General features: G+C 34.4%; 1 protein-coding gene across 1 annotated transcript; it reads right to left on the reverse strand.

Moving 5' to 3' along the window:
- Nucleotides 1–10,833: 10,833 nt before the first annotated feature.
- LOC131646906 (uncharacterized) lies at nucleotides 10,834–11,635 on the reverse strand. Its single transcript, XM_058916839.1, has 2 exons — nucleotides 11,221–11,635; nucleotides 10,834–11,143 (listed from the first exon to the last, which is right to left on the reverse strand). The coding sequence occupies exons 1-2, from the start codon at nucleotides 11,368–11,370 to the stop codon at nucleotides 10,901–10,903; spliced, it is 393 nt and encodes a 130-aa protein (XP_058772822.1). The 5' UTR covers nucleotides 11,371–11,635; the 3' UTR covers nucleotides 10,834–10,900.
- Nucleotides 11,636–18,852: the final 7,217 nt, after the last annotated feature.

Consider the following 18,852-nt stretch of genomic DNA (forward strand, 5'->3'; position numbering starts at 1 on the left):
ATTCATTTAGACTCTTTGGATTTCTCATTCAACATCTCCTGTATGACACTTGGGGAAAGACAAAGAAGGCATGACCAACACCATCAACTCAGCTACACATCAGTCATGATTAAGGGATAATATATCTCATATCTCAATAAACTTTTCTTCAGACTTCTCTTCTGAATTTGAGATAATGGATGCCACATTCTGTACTCCATGAGGAGATTCGCTCAACAAGGTTTCTGGAACAGATCCACTTATGGCATAACTCCTGAGAATACCTCAGATTCCACACAGTAATCTGACTCCCTTGAATCATCACACAATATTCAAACCATATTTCACTATGCACAGTACACACTATTCAGTTTTTACCACTAACTGTTCTACGGTTAAGAAAACAATTTACACATCTGGTTCCTTTGATCAAAAGAACATACCAGATATAAGCTCATCTTGAATTTTCATAGAGGCCTTGAAAAGAAAACCTGAATGAATCCTTTTACTTGCACTGAGCTCTACTTCCAACTCCTATAAGCTTATGCCTGAAATAAACTGACATTTGGGATGGAAGGTTCAGTTGATTGTATTTTGACCAATCAACACAAAAAGCAGATGTCTCCTCTTCCAGATCAGGAGTAGGTTCCAAACAAATGTACTCACACTACATAAGTTTAGCACCAGAACATCTGTTCTTCAACTGGTAGCTTCAAACCAGTATGCCATCAGTTCCTTCTTCTTGGAACACCCAATTCTTGACAATCTTGAGGATTATCAAACACCTTTGCAGATGAACATGAGGAACACTGATCATATGAACCTCTTCAACCTCAATAACCATGCCTTTATGAGTGGACTTGAGAAAAGATCTCAAGTAACTTTGACACTTGTACTAAAGTTGAAAACAATCTGCTACAAATTCTGTTGAAAACCATATCACCCTAGAGATCTTCTTTCAAAGATAGGATTATGCATCAGATGCTATGCAGCAGAAAATAGCCATATATCAACAGAGATTACACAATGCTTACTCCCAGAACCAGTTGTAAGCATGACATCCAAGAATTGCAGCTGAACAATCCAACAATATACTTGCTTCTTCTTCAAGTAACACAACAATACCTAACCAATGTTCTGACCAGAAAGAAACAGATAAGCACAAAGAATACCTTATCATTAACTTCACTCCCGCATGAAGGTTTTGACAATCTTCTTCTCTGTACCTTGCTATATGCTGAATAAAACACCCCAAATTCTTCACTCCCGCATTAACCAATATGATATCAGTAACACCATCTTCCCTTGCCAAGAGAATACACCTGTTATGGTCAGTTTGGTCCAGTCTTCCACACATAGGTCCATCCTCCACTTCTAGGGACCATTCAATATGAACATGAATGTTCAAACAATCAACTACCTCCAACAACCAGAAAGTATCTCCCATGGATCTCATCCAGAAACAGACAGGATGCCTGCTCTGATACCAATTGAAATTCTGGTTAGACAGACCCCAGATGTCATATACGATGTCGTGACATCTGATCTGTCATCAGCTCAGCTGAGGCAGTACATACAGATCCCTCAATAATTTATTACTTCTAACATCCAGAAGTCTGGAAGTGTTGGGATCACATATCAGTTTAGTTAACATTAACAAATCTGCTTAGCAGAGATTCTGTGTTAGCCCAGACATTAAATCACACACTGATGTCATGCACGATGTTATGACATTCAAACTGAACTTACAACTAAACAGTGCAGAAACATAAACAACACATCAGAATTGTTCACCCAGTTCGGTTCAATCAACCTACTCTGGGGGCATACCAAGCCAGGGATGAAGTCCATTATTAGCAGTATCAATTTAGAGCTAAACTCCCAGTTTACAACTCCTCACTTAATCACTACCCAATGACCCCTCTACCTAGGTTCTCCCTAGATATGGAATATCTCCATTCCACTCCCAATCATAGCAATGATGTCTAGCAGTCAGCAACTCAGCCACTGCATTGACAGCTTAATCACCAACAATTTAAATATACATAATGGAGTAGTTCCAAGAACACAATCTTCACTCATTGCTTCACAGCTTCTGAGTGAATAAAATAACCTCTTACCTACAGGCTTCGAGGCACAAATCAGTAACCATCCCACAACCTGGGTGGTTCACTTACACAACAAACCCTAATGACTACATTATCATCATTAGGTTTACAAGCTACAAAGATTCCTATTTATAACCTGATCCTAGTTGGACTTGGGCTTAAAATCGCAGCACTCCTTGCTGTTACAAATCAGCAGATTTCTTCTGCTACAAACAAGGCCTTTCAATCATATGTTACCTAATTTATCTCCTAAATTAGTAACTGCTGAAACTTCAATCTTAGATTTGATTCTTCAATATTCTGACTTGATTCTTTGACCTTTAAAACTACGCCACATAGGATTACATAATATTCTGTATCTTTTAAAATCAAAACTGAATCTTCCTTCCTCAGTTCTGCAGGCGCGATGTCATGGTTAATGTCATGACATTCCTTGTAACATCTTGTTTCAGTACCTGTTTTGTTCTTTTTGATATTTGCAAGAGTACAATACATTACATTCAGCTGCTGTTATGTTTTAGCCAAGCATGGATGCCAATAAGACAATAATACAGAGCAGAGCATTAACAATGCATTAACAATTTTTATAGGAATGTGATTGCAATGATAGTTTTGTGTGGTTCATAATGATTTAAAACTTTTATAAATATGCATCATATGTTGTTAACAAAACACCTCAACATAATGTCTGATTTTGGTATATCGTATTTGTGTACTTCAATGACATAAAACCTCATGTTGATTTTAGGCCCACAGAGGACACCCCTCTTGTTGTTATGAATCTAAACTAGCTAATCTCTTGCACCAAGGTTATGTGAAACACATATCACTGATACGAAAGAAAGGATTCGATCAAGGTGGAAGACAGTTGCGAGATTTGTCGACGATGTTATTATGATGTTAAAACATCCTGAATCATCTAGTAAGGTTTATGTTATGTTTATGTTATGTTCATGTTATTTTCTTGTTAAGTTATGGTAAGTAATGTTCGTGTTAAGTTATGTTAATCCCACAATAGTATAATGTTAATTTTCATCTAATGCAATGATAAGATAAAATATCAATAATATATAAATTATTCATGACGAACCCAAAATAATGCCAAGAACATCATTAAAAAATAAACTAATAAAATCTACTCAGGTCCACACGGGAAACATGTGCTATCTCAAACAACCATACATATTTTTAGATGATATGTTATGATCTAGAGGGGGGTGAATAGATCGTAAATAAAATTTTCTTATTAAAATTATGTTTTGAAAAATGTTTAACTATGGTGTGCGGAAACAATTTCGGACTGACAATCGTCTATCCCGAACCATTATGAAAAGACTAGATATGTGTAAATCGATAGAACAAATATGTAAGATGAGAAAAATAATCAATATATTTTCAACGAGTACGTTTAAATAAAAATCACACAATAGTAGTCAATTCAAATAAAATAACAAACAAAAACCGGCTTAAGCAATTTGTCGAGCACATGGTGTGCAATCTATTCAAATTAAACTTTTCTTTGATTTTGTTGATATGAGAAACCAATTACAATCACATAGATTGCAATTAACTCAACAAAAAAAGTTTTGAATATTAGACGGATAAATTATCTCTATGTATCGATTGCACACTTAATGTTTCATAATTTGCAAGTAAATGTAAGAGAGAGAGAGAGAGAGAGATAGAGAGAGAAAGAGAGAGAGAGAGAGAGAGAGAGAGAGAGATATTTGTTTAGGAAATTCTCTAATCGGCCTCACTATACGTCTGCCCCCTAATTCCAAAGAAATTGAGATAATGAAAATTAACCTTTGCAAATGTAGTTTTCAAGAGAAAAAGTAGCAATACAATCCTCCAAACAATATGGTTCATATTGATCTTATGTTCTTCTCTTCCCTTAATCTCGATCTTGATCAAGTAACCCAATACTTCCAATTTGATCCTCAACTTACCGTCACGCCTTCAACAAAACCCTTTTCTTCAAAGCATTCACTCGGTTGAAACCAAATTGTGAATGTATCGTGACCCAAGATTACTAAAGTGATCCTCCGGTTATCGTTGCTCCTTTGACAAAAATCCATGTTCTTCAAAGCTTTCACTGAGGTGAATCCAAATTGCACAAACTTATTAAAAACTCTCAAATCAATCCTTTATATTGGAAGGCAATCCCAAAAGGATTTATCTTGAAACCCCAAAAGAAATCTCAACCCAATTTGATTACGTAATCCTAAATTGGACCTTATCAAACTATCTCTTGATCACAAAAAAAAATGATTATGTGTAGTTGTTGTATATATGCAATGAGAGAGGATAAAGATGATGAAAATCTTTGTTTATTATTTGTTTTAGTCACTTAGAAATGATGCATGAATGACTTTATATATATATATATATATATGTGTGTGTGTGTGTGTGTGTGTGTGTGTGTGTGTGTGTGTGTGTGTGTGTGTGTGTGTGTGTGTGTGTGTGAAAGAATGAGACAGAAAAAATAGGGTTGCAAAATTACAAAATTGAACATTTTGAACAGTGGGAGTCGTTCTATTTGAGGTTGAAGTCGACCCATACTGCTTAGGAGTTGACTCCAAGTGGACAAAGAAGTTTTGAGAAAATTTACTTTAGTAGGAATCGACTCGTTCGTGTTATGTATCGACTCTAAATGCTTGGGAGTCGAATTATCGTGGATAGGGATTAAAAATGTAAAATAACTTTCATTAGGAGTCGCCCACAGCTCGTGGGAGTCAACTCCTTAGTGTTGTGTGTTGACTCCTTTGCCCTATGTGTCGACTCCTTTTCGATACAAAGTTTTCTTTTCAATATGCTTTAGAGAGAGTCGATTCCTACCACGGGTGAGTCGACTCGAAACATGATTTTTTACAAAAATACATATTTTTGACATTTTAAACTTGTTCAAATTCTTTTGACTTGATCTAAAAGTGTCCTAAGATGAAAGTTCAACCTAAACATAGAGAGATAAGGTCTAATGTACAAATACTACATATTACCTAGTTTTGACATCATTCAAAACATCTAACAAACCATACTTTAGTAATAATAATATAATATAATAAGAAGCATGCATGTGGTGTGCAAGTGTATCAGTAAAGTAAAAAGGTAAATATGAAGAAACTGAAAGAGCAATACGTACTGAATTGAAAATGCTCCAAATTGGAAAAAATGAAAACTTCCAGAAAATTTAAGAAAAACTATGGCAGCCAGATTAAATTGTGTTTGATCCAAATATAGACAGATAAACTTCAAATTCTAAATCTAAACTGTAGTAATCCCTCAGTGTGAGAAATCTATGAAAAATGTAAATTTCTGCCTAAAATTTATTCTAAAAAACTTGGATGTTAAAATTGAAAACTAAGTCTATTTATGAAGCTAAAACTGGTAGAAAACGTCCTAGAATCATGTTGGAAGAATAGAGAGAAATCTGGAAGTGGGAGAAAATTGAATCCAATGTTCTGCTATTTTCCAAGCCTCAAAGTCCATGGCAAACACCATGAGTGCTATGTGCTAATTCCTTGTCTTTTCTTGTTTTTTCTTGTGGCTCTCATGGCTGCCACGTCATGGCAAACACCATGAGTGCAGAGTCTTGGCATTTTCTCTGTTTTCATCTCGTTTTCTCACACAGAGGCTCCTACCTGTCAGATACGTGAAACAAGCACAAAATACCAGCATAACACAATACAAAGGAGACAAAACAACATAAAATGCTATGTGAATCAAATTGGAAATGTGATATGTTTTGTGGTTATCAGTTATACGTGTTGCTTTTATTTTTTTATCCAGTAACATTGGAACTATTCCTTTTATGTTCTGAGAATTCTAGTGGGAGCTAGTCCAAGGAGAAGATTTATTTGGAATACTATATTGGATAAGTTGCATAAGACTCTCTATTTGGTGAGTTTTGACTAAACATGGTTTTATCTAGTCTGATTTTTTAAATTTCAAGTATGGAAATATTCAGGACAAGATATTGGAGGATGCAGACACTGTCAAAGATAATAGATAATCCTTATGATGGTGGGATATAAAGAAAGTGGGGTTGGGAATTTTGGTGGACCAAAAGTGGTTCAACAAATCCATTTGCTACCAACTAGGTAATGGAAGGAACATAGGGTGTTGGAAACATTTCTTGGTGGGACAAGAACCTCTTCAAGATCAATTTCCAAACCTTCATGTCGTCGCTACCGAACCTCATAGCAGTATCACATATATGGGAAATTGGAATGGGCCAACTTAGAATTGGAACATAAGGTTCTTGAAGGATGATACTAATGAAGAGTAGACTATTCACTCGTGTGAGCTCAAGGAAATCCTGCGCTCGATTCATCTCAATCTTGAGCAGAAGGATGAATTTGTTAGGTGGAAAGGTAAGCATAAATTTTCTATCAAAAACAGTTATACTAGGTTGTTTCAATTAACGAACTCTTGTAGCTCAGTAGAAAATGAAACATTGAGAAGCTTGAATAGGATTTACAAATCTAAAGTACATAACAAGATCCAAATATTTGGATAAAGGCCGTTGTTGCAAGGATTACCCACAAGATTGGAGTTTTTTTTGGGTTACGAATACTTCAAGAAAATCATAATTGGTATGCCCCCATTGTATGGAAGTGGATGAAGATATTGTGCACTTGTTTGTTACAAGTTCAACAAGTAAACATGTTTGGAACCATATTTATCAATGCATTGGCTTAGACTCAATGGAACATCAAGACTCAGTCATCACACATTTGCACATGTCCACTTGCTCGACTAAAAACAAAATCAAATCTCCTTGCTTCCTTTAGCTAGAAGTTTGTTGGGTTTTATGGTTGAGTAGGAATAAAATCTTGTTTAAGATGACTTTTTATTAGTCCATGAAATTGTAGGGAAGTCAAAATACTTGCCGTGGAAATAGTATATAGCTAAGGCAAATGGTCACATTGATAATAATTGGGAAGAGTGGTAATCAAACTTGATTCTTTGTTTGTCTAAATCGTAACGTTTTTTGTTACCTTTGTTATAAGGATTGAGTAACTTTTTTTTTTTGAAAAATCAATCTATATTTATAAAAAAAAAGGCTTAAGAAATTCCAAATTTACCACTTACAACACAAGTTACACCCAAAAGAACCAATAACAAAAGCCATAACAAACGCACAACTCATACTGAGGCAAAAACACCAAAAAGAGAAAGAAAAAAAATCCTACAACATACACAAACTAGCACTGAGTTCCAATCCACTGAGTTATAAGCTTTTTCAAAGTCGACTTTAAACAATAACATTTCTTTTTTCTTTCTTCTCGCCTCATCCATGATTTCATTTACGATTAAAATCCTATCTAGAATCAACTTATCTGATGAGAATGCTTATTTGGATTCTAATATAATCAAACTTATCACTTTTTTTTCAATCTATTAGCTAGGACGTTGGCTATCACCTTATAGATACACCATATCGACGAGATAGGTCATAATCTATAAAAAAAATCGAGAACAAATAAACTATTAATGCCCCTAACTATCTTTTCGTTTTCGTTAAGTACCTCTTATAGTCATGATCAATGCAACTTATGTTTTACTTATTAAAAAAAAAAATTAAAATGTGATGAGAGCTTCTTCTTCTTCAAATATAAATAGTAAATCACAAATACATTACGAATAAATTAAATATTAAAAATATGGGTTAAATGCAATTCCCCCCTGCCATTAGGGCGTGTTTCAGAATTGCCCCCCTGAATGTTTTTTTTAAAGATCACACCCTTATAAAAATGAAAACCCAGTTTCACCACACCCTTTTACTACCAGTGCTGACTGGGCATTTGACCAGTGGCTGACGTGGCTATGGAACCAATTTTTTTAAAAAAAAATTTGTGACCCTTTAGGTTTACCCCCCGTGAAATAGAAATTCTAGGGTTCATTGTCTGTTGGAGAAGACGACTCAGAAGCAGAAGGAAGTGGAGGAAGACGAAGCAATGGACGGCAATGGCGAATGTTCAGAGGTTAGTTCCATTAATCGATGTCTGTAACTTGCGTGTATCATCGTTTGCAAACTTTTTTCTTACATTACGTTTTACATTTCAGCCCAATATACTTTTTAATGCTGTGTTTCGACATGGAGGAGAGTTTATTGAAAATAATGGTGAAACGATTTATAGGGGTGGTGTTTCTACTCTGATTTCTGGGGAACATATAGAGGAGTGGACAATGTCACATGTTCTTAACTTAGTAACTGGGTGGGGGTACTTAGAAGGTTCTTTTAGGCTGTGGACCAAGATAGTTGACATAGACCCTAATTACTTTCAGATTAGAAATGATGGGGATGCCTATGATTTTGCTGCACATGCTTCTGTTTTGAGGGATGTAAACAAGGGTTCATACATGGTTGTAGACCTTTTATTGGGGTGGATGGCTGTCATTTGAAGACTAAGTATAGAGGTCAGTTGTTGATAGCAGTGGGAAGGGACCCCAATGATCAATATTTTCCATTGGCCTTTGGGGTTGTTGAAACAGAAACAAAAGAATCATGGAAGTGGTTTATACAGTTGTTGATGGAAAATATTGGAATAGAGAAGAGATATGTATTTATCTCAGACCAGCAAAAGGTATTGCCTCCAACATTTGATTATATACTTTTAGTTTTGTTTTTAAACTAAATATGTGATACAGTGTTATTTATCATTGTTGCAGGGTTTGGTGGCTGTATTTGAGGAAATGTTTGAGAGAATTGAGCACAGGTTGTGCTTGAGGCATTTGTATGCAAATTTCAAGAAAAAGTTTGGTGGAGGAGCACTTATAAGAGATCTAATGATGGGAGCAGCCAAGGCCACATACCATCAAGCATTCTTGCAGAAGATGACTGCATTAAAGGCTGTAGATCCACAAGCTTGGGAATGGCTAATGGGAGTGCATACCAAATCTTGGTGTAAGCATGCTTTCAGCTATTATCTTAGGTGTGATGTTTTAATGAATAATATCTCTGAATCCTTTAATGCAACAATCTTATGTGCTAGGGATAAATCAATATTGACAATGTGTGAGTGGATTAGGAAATATCTAATGAATAGATGTAGCCAATCTACTTTGAAACTTGATAAATGGCCACACAAAATCATGCCAATCCCTAGGAGGAGACTAGATGCTGAGGTAGCTATGAGTGGTCAGTGGTTACCAACATGGGCAATGGGGGAAAAATTTCAAGTCACACATGCTTATAACAACCAAGAATTTATAGTTGACATAGCTAAAAGGTCATGCTCATGTAATTTTTGGCAGCTAGTTGGTATACCCTGTAGGCATGTTGTTGCTGCCCTAGGATTTAGACAGCAAAATCCAGAGTTGTTTGTTCATGAATGTTATAGTAGGGAGAAATATGCTTTGTGCTATGGTTTTCCTATTAGTCCTATAAATGGACAGGACATGTGGCCTATTGTTGAAAGTGAAGATATCTTGCCTCCTGACTATAAAAAGGGTCCTGGTAGACCAAGGAAACTGAGGATTAGGGAAACTGGAGAGGAAGGTGCTAGGAGGAGGCTACCTGGTGTGTCTTACAGGTGCACTAGATGTGACAAGATTGGGCATAATATTAAGTCATGCAAGAGCAAGGTGCAAGATCCAAATGCCTTGAAAAGAAAGGTATGATCTTAATGGATATTGATATTGCTTTGTGCTTTAAATTCTACTGCTGATAGTGTAATTATGTTGCAGAAAAAAGGACAATTGAGGACTGCTACTAATGCAAGTGTGGACACTCCAAGTGCTAGTGCAGTCAACACAAATGAGGTCAATGAGGTCAATGCAGCCAATCCAACTGATGTCAATGCAGCCAATCCAACTGAGGTAAATGGAGCCAATCCAACTGAGGTAAATGGAGCCAACCCAACTGAGGTAAATGGAGCCAATCCAGCTGAGGGTAGTGCAGGTGAGGGCAATCCAAGTGAAGGCAATGCAGGAGTGGTCAATCCAAGTAAAGGCAGGCCAAGAGTAGTCAAAATCAGTCAAGTCAAAACAACTCCAGCTGAAGTCAGTGGCAAAAACAAAGGAAAGGCACAGGTCAAACCAACTCCACCTGAAGTCATTGCCAAAAACAAGGGAAAAGCTCAAGTGAAACCAGTTAGGAAGAGGGTCAGTGAAAGAATTAAGGAAAATTGGTTTAAAAAACCAAAACCTTTCACAGGCCCAGGGTCTGCACCAGAACAGCCATTTTTGATAACAGAAGAAGAAGATAGCAATGAGTCACAAAGGAAGTTGAAGACTACTCCTAAGAAGAATTTGAAGAAGACCCCAAAAAAGAAGTCTATCAATGACTTGTAGTTTATTTACTTTGTCTGTTGCACATTTTGGTGCCTTTTGTAATGAACTAATTATGCACTATGTCTGTTTACATATGTGCTTTTTTGTATTGACTGAATTGCACATTTGTGCATTAGGTGTTTTTCTGGATAATGCACATTTGGTGCTTTTCATGTAAACAGAATTATGGGCATTGGTGCTTTTGATGTAAACTGTATTATGCACATTGTTGCAGTTGCATGTAAACTGAATTATGCACATTTGGTGCTTTTGGTTACTCAATTATGCAATTCTGCAGTTGCATGTAAACTCAATTATGCAATTCTGTTATTTATATATGATTTGAATTATGCACATAAGTGCTTTTGGTTATTACAGAATTATGCACTAGAATTATGCACTAGTGTGCCTCAGCAAATTGATACCAAATTAAACTGTTAAAAAAGACAACAAGCTCCTTCCATTAAAAACATGTTTGTGATTATATTACACATCATTGAAAACTACATCATTCAACCCTAACTAAATTCTACTTATTACATGAAATTGTAAATACAACCAACAATCATACAACACACAACAAGTGCTATCCTAAGCTGCATGTTTTTCCTTTTCTGAACTTCAACCTTCATCTTCGCTTTCTCCAATTTGTTTGACACTGATTCCAGTTTCATTTGTAGTAGTTCACACTTCTTACAAAATGGTGAAGTTACGGTTTCTCCTTTGCTGAAATGGAGTATTTCATCATCCCATAGAAAAAGTTCACAGCTATTCCCAGTCTACACAAAAGGAGATGGTGTCTGAGTTAGCATATAGAAAACAACCCAATATTATATGATGACATAAACATACTCACCCCAGCGTTTCGACATTTCAAGAATTTTCGATTGGGGTTTTGCACTGTGTTGGCTCTCCACATCTTCATCGTTTTACCACACCCACATCTGGGCAAATCATGCGATGATACTGACCCAACCGTGCTCGTGCGTGAACTGCTACCAACCATGGCTCTGCGATGAACGAATTGAACGGACGAGGAAGAACAGAGTAAGCAAAGGGATGGAAATGAATCTCGTACGAATTGGGGGAGGAAGCTTACCCTAGAAATGGAAGATGAAGAAAACACAGTCAGATTGGTTCCATAGCCACGTCAGCCACTGGTCAAATGCCCAGTCAGCACTGGTAGTAAAAGGGTGTGGTGAAACTGGGTTTTCATTTTTATAAGGGTGTGATCTTTAAAAAAAACATTCAGGGGGGCAATTCTGAAACACGCCCTAATAGCAGGGAAGAATTGCATTTAACCCTAAAAATATTATCTCAATCCTCATATTAATAATGCAACTTAAGAATTAAGGCTTATTAATTAAACTGAGTTAACAATTGCACCGTCAAATATAATATAGACTAAAAATATTAAATAAATTACTAATAACCACAAAATTCTTGTAATATCTATCTTAATATCTAGCAATGTGGTGTCTTTTTTCCTCAGTCTTGTTTAGCGGTGGAGCGTTGACATGTTATTGGATCTAATGTTCTTTCTTCAGAATACTTTTCTCTCCTCCTTCCTCACCATCCCCACCACCACCTCCCACTTGAGTGTATTGAGACCAATCACTTTTGTTGGCACCACTCTTGATTTCTCCATCACAAAGATTTCTGTTATTCTGCCATATAGTTTTCGTCAATTTGTATATCAATATAGACAAATGTCAAATGGTGTGGTAAGCTAGCACTTAGCTGCATTTTGTTTGTTTGTATCTTTTCATTTGTTGGTGATACAGCTGGGTTATTATTTTATTTGTGGGACATAATATTCATTGGATAATCATTATTTTCAGCAATTATTTGTGCACAAGATTATAAGGGGAAGCTGGCACGCTCAACTTGTACACAAATTTGTAAGAAACTTGTATCTGTTTTAATCTTAAGGGAATAGATCAATTTTCATGAGTTAATCTACGTTTTGAATCTTTACGTTTAGGTATTTCGCTCTATTATCTAAGACGATATCAAACTTTATATTTAGGTACTTTGCTTTATTATCTAAGATCATATATTGGACACTTACAAGAATAACACTCACTAAGATTAAATTAATAAATTAATATCCTCAATAAATAGAAAGAGATCGGAGTTTATAGGCGATATATCATTAATAATTCTATAATCTTAAGACAAAGATAAATTACTCATAAATAATTGAAATAGAGGATCTTACCTTTAATATAATATTAAAAGAAAATTTTTTTACCCACCTCCCTATGGGGGGTCACCCCCAGCGAAAACCCAAAACTGCCCCTGCTTCGGAAATGAACTTCCGAAGTTTTTTTTTTTGAATTTTTTTTGACTTCGGAAATGCATCTCCGAAAACACCATTTTTTTGGTGTTTTCGGAGATGCATCTCCGAAGTCATAAAAAATTCAAAACCGTGAATATTTTCGGAAGTTCATTTCCGAAAATATTTCTGCATATACAAATTTTCCTCCTTCACTATTTCATCATTTTTCTCCAAAACTTCTCAAAACCCTCTCTAAAACCCAATCAATCTCCATCAATTTTTCGCCCTAAAATCAGGTTTCAAACCGTTGATCACGTTAAAGGGAGCATAGAAAGCTACAATTTCAGGTAAACATCTCTCATTTCATCCCCTATTTCACTACAACTTTAGATCGTTCCGGATCGTTTTTGTTTGTAACGATCATTTTTTGTATGTATTGTTGTTTATCATGTAAAATCGGACCGATTCAATACATATATAATATAAGTATGTTTTATGTTGTCATTGCCTATTTTATGCCTATTTTGTATGCTTTTGGTATTGTTTACACAAAACAGAATGCAATGCACAAAATGCAAAATTCACCTTTGTTTCTGCATAATTCGGAAATGAACTTCTGAAATATACATGTCTGGAGCCTATTTTCGGAAGTTCATTTCCGAAATGTCCCCTGAGGCAGGATAAGGTTTGTTGGGCCATCAATGCTCCAATAAGTCTATAAATACTACACACTCTTCTTCATCCTCTTCACACCACAAAACACAAATGACACAAACCTACCCCCACCTAGCATTCGTCTACTTTGAAACCGGCTACCCGATGCCGTTCCAATTTCGCTTCTCGCGCGACACGCCGTTTGCGGAATTGATACCGTCGCTCAACACGCTTTTGCGCTATCCCGAGAATCGAAAGGTTGTCAAGCTCGAGTACCGCTCGCCATCGCTTAACGACGAGGGAGGCATTAAGTTCACACCTTTAGAGATCAAGAACGACGAAGATTTAGCGGTTATGTGGACAACGTTCGACCGATTTTCTTCGAAAGGCCCGATCGAGTTGGACGCCAAACTTCAAAGATCGGCGGACGACGTTATCAAAATGTTGACTCATCCCCACCTACCCGTGTTCAACAATATGTAACTTTAATTTTCAGTAATATTATCGTTGTAATCTTCACCCGATTAAATAAAGCGAATCGTTGTTGTTTTTCATTTTTCTTCTGTCCAGACATAAATTCGGAGGTTCATTTCCGAATTCCATCATGGGGGTGCGTTCGGAGATGAACTTCCGAAACACCACATTTTCTGAAAATGTAACTTTATTTCGGAGATGCATCTCCGAAACCAATATTTTATATTAAAAAAAACACGTTTTCGGAAGTTCATTTCCGAAAACACCTTTTTTTCAAAAAAAAGTACCGTTTCGGAAATAAACTTCCGAAACAAGGGGTAATGTTGTAAATTCACCAGGGGTGAGCAAGAAGGTTAGGAGGTGGGTGAAGAAATTCTCTATTAAAATTTTGGATGAATATTTAACGTGTTTCTTTTTTGTTTGAGTAAATTTTACACTTAATATGAATATTTTTCCTCATCATGAGGATCGAACAAAACAGATCTAAAAAAAGTTAACTAAAAATATTAAAATAATCTACTAATCAAAGCTATAAAATTATAATAATTCAATTATTAAACATTCTCATATTTGAATTATTCTCTCATACTTGAATCATTACTTGTCCTTAATCAATTGCTTCACATAAAAAAAAAGTTTATGGACTAATAGAGACTTCATGAACAAGGAACTCAAGACAACATTCCGTCAATTGTGAGTATTTATCAAATTACAAAACTTAGAGATAACTAATTTCAAGTTATGACTTATAAATTTAAATTTCTTTGAAATTCACAACTTTCACTAATAGGACACTTACCTCTTAAATTTTCTCGGGTATTTTAAGAAATTTCGATAAACACGCAAAATTTCAGCAAAAATATTCTACCATAGTTTTGACTATCAACAAATTTCAAAACTACATCTCATAAAAACATATGTGGATTCGACATTTGCATTCATCCTAAGAGGCCTTTAAAAGTGGTGGAGGTTCTGTGGTCTCCTCCCCCTTTGGGATGGATTAAAGCGAATATTGATGGGTTTGCTCGGGGAAATCCGTCTTTGACTTCTTGTGGTAGTATTTTTCGGGATGACAGAGCTTGTCTTGTTGGTGGTTTTAGCGCTTTCCTGGGGGAAGGAACTCCCGAGTCGGCGGAGTTACTTGCGGCTATTATTGCAATTGAGAAGGCTAAACTGTTTAATTGGAAAAAGCTTTGGATTGAAACAGATTGCTCTCTTGTTGTGAAAGCCTTTTCTAATTCTAATTTGGTTCCTTGGAAGATCAGATCTCGCTGGCTTATGTGTCAGACTTATATTTTATCTATTGATTTTATGGTTTCGCACATTTTTCGGGAAGCTAATTCTTGTGCTGATATTCTAGCTAGTATTGGTTTTTATAGTAGGAATTTTGTTTGGTACAATTATGTTCACTTGGATATTTTGAAGGATTATCTTTTAGACAAGCATGGTACCCCAAGGCTAAGACTTTGTTATTAAGGGGTTTTGGTTTGGTCCCCCCTTTTGTCTTGTAATTTCCTTCAGTTTTTAATTTAATGGATCTCTTTTGGTTAAAAAAAAAAAAAAGGTTAAGATGGAATGAAGGATAAAACAATGATCAGATATTCTTAGGCTTATCAACTTAGTTAATCTTTTAAAATTATTTTGTCGGTAATAATTTAATTTCAAATGTATATTTTGATGTTCTATCGTATTTTTGATATTTTTAAATTATCATCTATTGTAGTTTTGAGTTGATTGATTTTTCGTAATTTCAATTTTACAGTTTATTACAATATTACAATAAACTGTTTATTGTATTTTTTATATTCATTAAAATATTTGTTCGGCATAATATTCAAATATATTAATTATTTAATATATTTAAAAGATAAATTTTTCTTATAAATAAAATTGGATATAATATTGTTGAATGAGGAGGGATCAAATTACACCCGAAGAGTTACACCACGAGTTACACTCGTTCAATAACTACATCTCGAATTAATATTTTTTAAATTTAACCGTTGGATTGAAACATAATATCATATAGATCATACCTATAAAGTTTGAGCTTAATCTATAATGATTTACTATGTCATTGAATTACATCAAAATTAACGTTATATGAAAGCTCATTTTAACGTTAATCTTTGGGTATCTTGATGATATAGTAAATCATTACAGATTAAGCTCAAACTTTATAGGTATGATCTATATGATATTATATTTCAATCGAACGGTTGAATTTAAAAAATATTAATTTGAAATGTGGTGATTGAACGAGTGTAACTCGTGGTGTAACTCTTCGGGTGTAATTTGATCCCTCCTCTTGTTGAATTTTTTTTTATTAACTACTTATAACATGGTCATTCAGCTCATTTCCTCTCTCGGGTAAATTTTCTTTTATTAATCAACAGTTAAATTAAAAAAAAAAAAAGCAAACTAAAAAAAAAATCCATATTTAAGCAAAATTACCCGTCAATTTCTCCCATTTCACACTCTTCAGCGATATTGCCGTATTAGTGGGATTATGAGTTATGACATTCTTTGCCTTTTTCCAGTTTTCGAGAAAACGACATTCTTTACTTTTGGCACAAGCAAATTCAGACATGAGATTTATTTTATGTACAATAAATACTTTAATTGTTCACTTTGTGAATAAGAACTTGAGATTGTCTTTAATAATAATAAATATATTTTCATTGCTTCAAAGTGTTTCCTAACAGGTTGTAAACTGTTTTAGGGTCTCAGTTAAAATTTTTATGGGTATGTAATTGTAAATTCGCATATAAATCCGCAAGAAATTAAATCTGTAGGTAAATTTATAGGTAATATATTTTGAAATTTTTTTTAAAAAAAATTAATTAAATTGATTAATTGTAACTAATTTATAAATGAAATAAAAGCTACTCCAAAGAAAATTTCTCAAACTATCCTATGGATTTTTTGAACATCACACGAAATTCCATTTTTGTCTCCAGCATCCGTAGATGCACATTCGGAAACACTCCATATTTTGAAAAAAATTTGATTCCTTCCGTAGGTGCATCTACGAAAGCCTATGAAACATAGTGAATCTTGTGATTTTCCCATTTAATTGGGAAAATCCCAAGTTCCAGTAGATGCATATACTGAACACTCTATTGTCAAACTCTATCAAACTTTTCCGTAGATATATCTACAGAATTTTTTTTCTAATTTAGGATTTTCTCAATTAATCAAACTCCATCAAACCTTTCCGTAGATGTAACTACTTAAGATTTTTCTCAATTAATTGAAGATTTGAGATTTTCTTAATTAATTTATAATTTAATTGGAGATTTTCTTAATTAATTGGGAAAATATCAAATTAATTAAGTTTAATTTCTGAATTAATTGGGAAAATCTCAAATTAATTGAGAAAATCACAAGTTTCGTAGATGCATCTACGAAACACTATATTTTCAAACCCTATCAAACCTTTCCGTAGATGTATCTACGGAACATTCTGATTTTTCCAATTAATTGGGAAAATCACACGTTTCACTATGTTTTAAGGGGTTCCGTAGATGAATCTACGGAAAAAAACCAAATTTTTAAAAAAAAGTGCTTCCGGAGATGCATCTACGGTAGCACGAGGACAATTTTATCAATTCGGCTGTGCGCCAAATGTCTATGGGGTGGGGTGAGAAATTTTCAAGATAAAAAACATATGAACACACAAAATTAAACACATATTTATAATTAATAAAGTTCATTGCTACCAATATTCAAACCCAAAAAACAACACAAATCTTTTAGTTTCCAAGACATAACTATTAGAAGACTCGTGCGTCTGCACAGGTAATTCATATCTTAATGTGAATAGAATAATGCTAAATACAGCGAAAAAAACATCAACAAATCTAGCGAATGACGTGTATCATATTTTTAGTTTCTCGCTCCATTGAAAATGAAAACAAGCCATGTCATCTTCTGTCTAGGAGTTCCATGACTACCTCAGTGTAAACGAATCCAAAATTTTGCTTTTATGGATCTCTATTACATTTTTAATCCCTTCAATTTTTTAAGTATCTCTTTTATTCCATCCTTCACACCACTTTTCTCATTCATTAAATTGCTCAATGCTCTTGAATGTCAACAACAATTTACAGTCTGGACTGGAAATATTTCAAATTGCAGATATCTTTGTAACGTCTATGGCTACGCTTGTCGCTTCCATCCATATAGCAACCTCTTGCGATGAATTCATGGGCACTGCTCCAACAATGAATATATTCTTACAGTTACTCAAAATCAGACATCAGTTTTCTCTTATTTTTTTAAGTTGGAGTCACCTCAATTGAAAATGATGCATTGGCTACAAAGGGAGTGAAGCATTAAAGGTGTTTGATGAAATGATTTAAAGATAATGAAACCCACCCTTATTACATTTTCATATTGAGATCTGCATTATCAAGTTTAGTCATTATCTAAGCATGTGTCTTCTTACTTAGTTGAGAGTATGCTGAACATGTTTGACAATAGAAGTATAAAATGGATTTACTTGTGTCTAGCCAAATGAATAAAGACTAGAGAGTAGCTTTTGATAAAATGCATGGTAAAACAAATGGATTTGAAATCCAATCGCATTTTTTATATTCAAACAATTGTGAAAGTTATAGCAATATTTATAGTATTAGTTCTTAAATAATTGAAAAGTTGAAACTACACATGATGTACATGAAAGCATGTTTTGTTGGATAAGTTACTTTTAGGACTGCATATCTTGTAACTTTGTTCTTAAAAATTAATGTTCTTCATGTGATTAGAAATGTCAATCATATGGTTAGGCACTTTATTTGTCAAAGACATTTTCCTTGCTTTTAAATATAAGACATCTTGATATAATACTTCTATTTTTTTCTTCTAAATTTGAAATTTTCTACATTCAACAAGTAGAAACATCTACAATGATAAATAACAAGAGTTGTTTATTTCTGTTCTTCATATCAACATCTCTTACTTTTAACAAGTAGTAGACAAATATAAAAGTATTAAATTTAAAAGCAATTATACTTTAAAAAGAATGAAGTTATTAGTTTAAAAGAAATCATTTTCATCTAGATAGTATCAAAATGA

This window comes from Vicia villosa, linkage group LG2, assembly GCF_029867415.1.
Source record: "Vicia villosa cultivar HV-30 ecotype Madison, WI linkage group LG2, Vvil1.0, whole genome shotgun sequence".
NCBI classification, from domain to species: domain Eukaryota; kingdom Viridiplantae; phylum Streptophyta; class Magnoliopsida; order Fabales; family Fabaceae; genus Vicia; species Vicia villosa.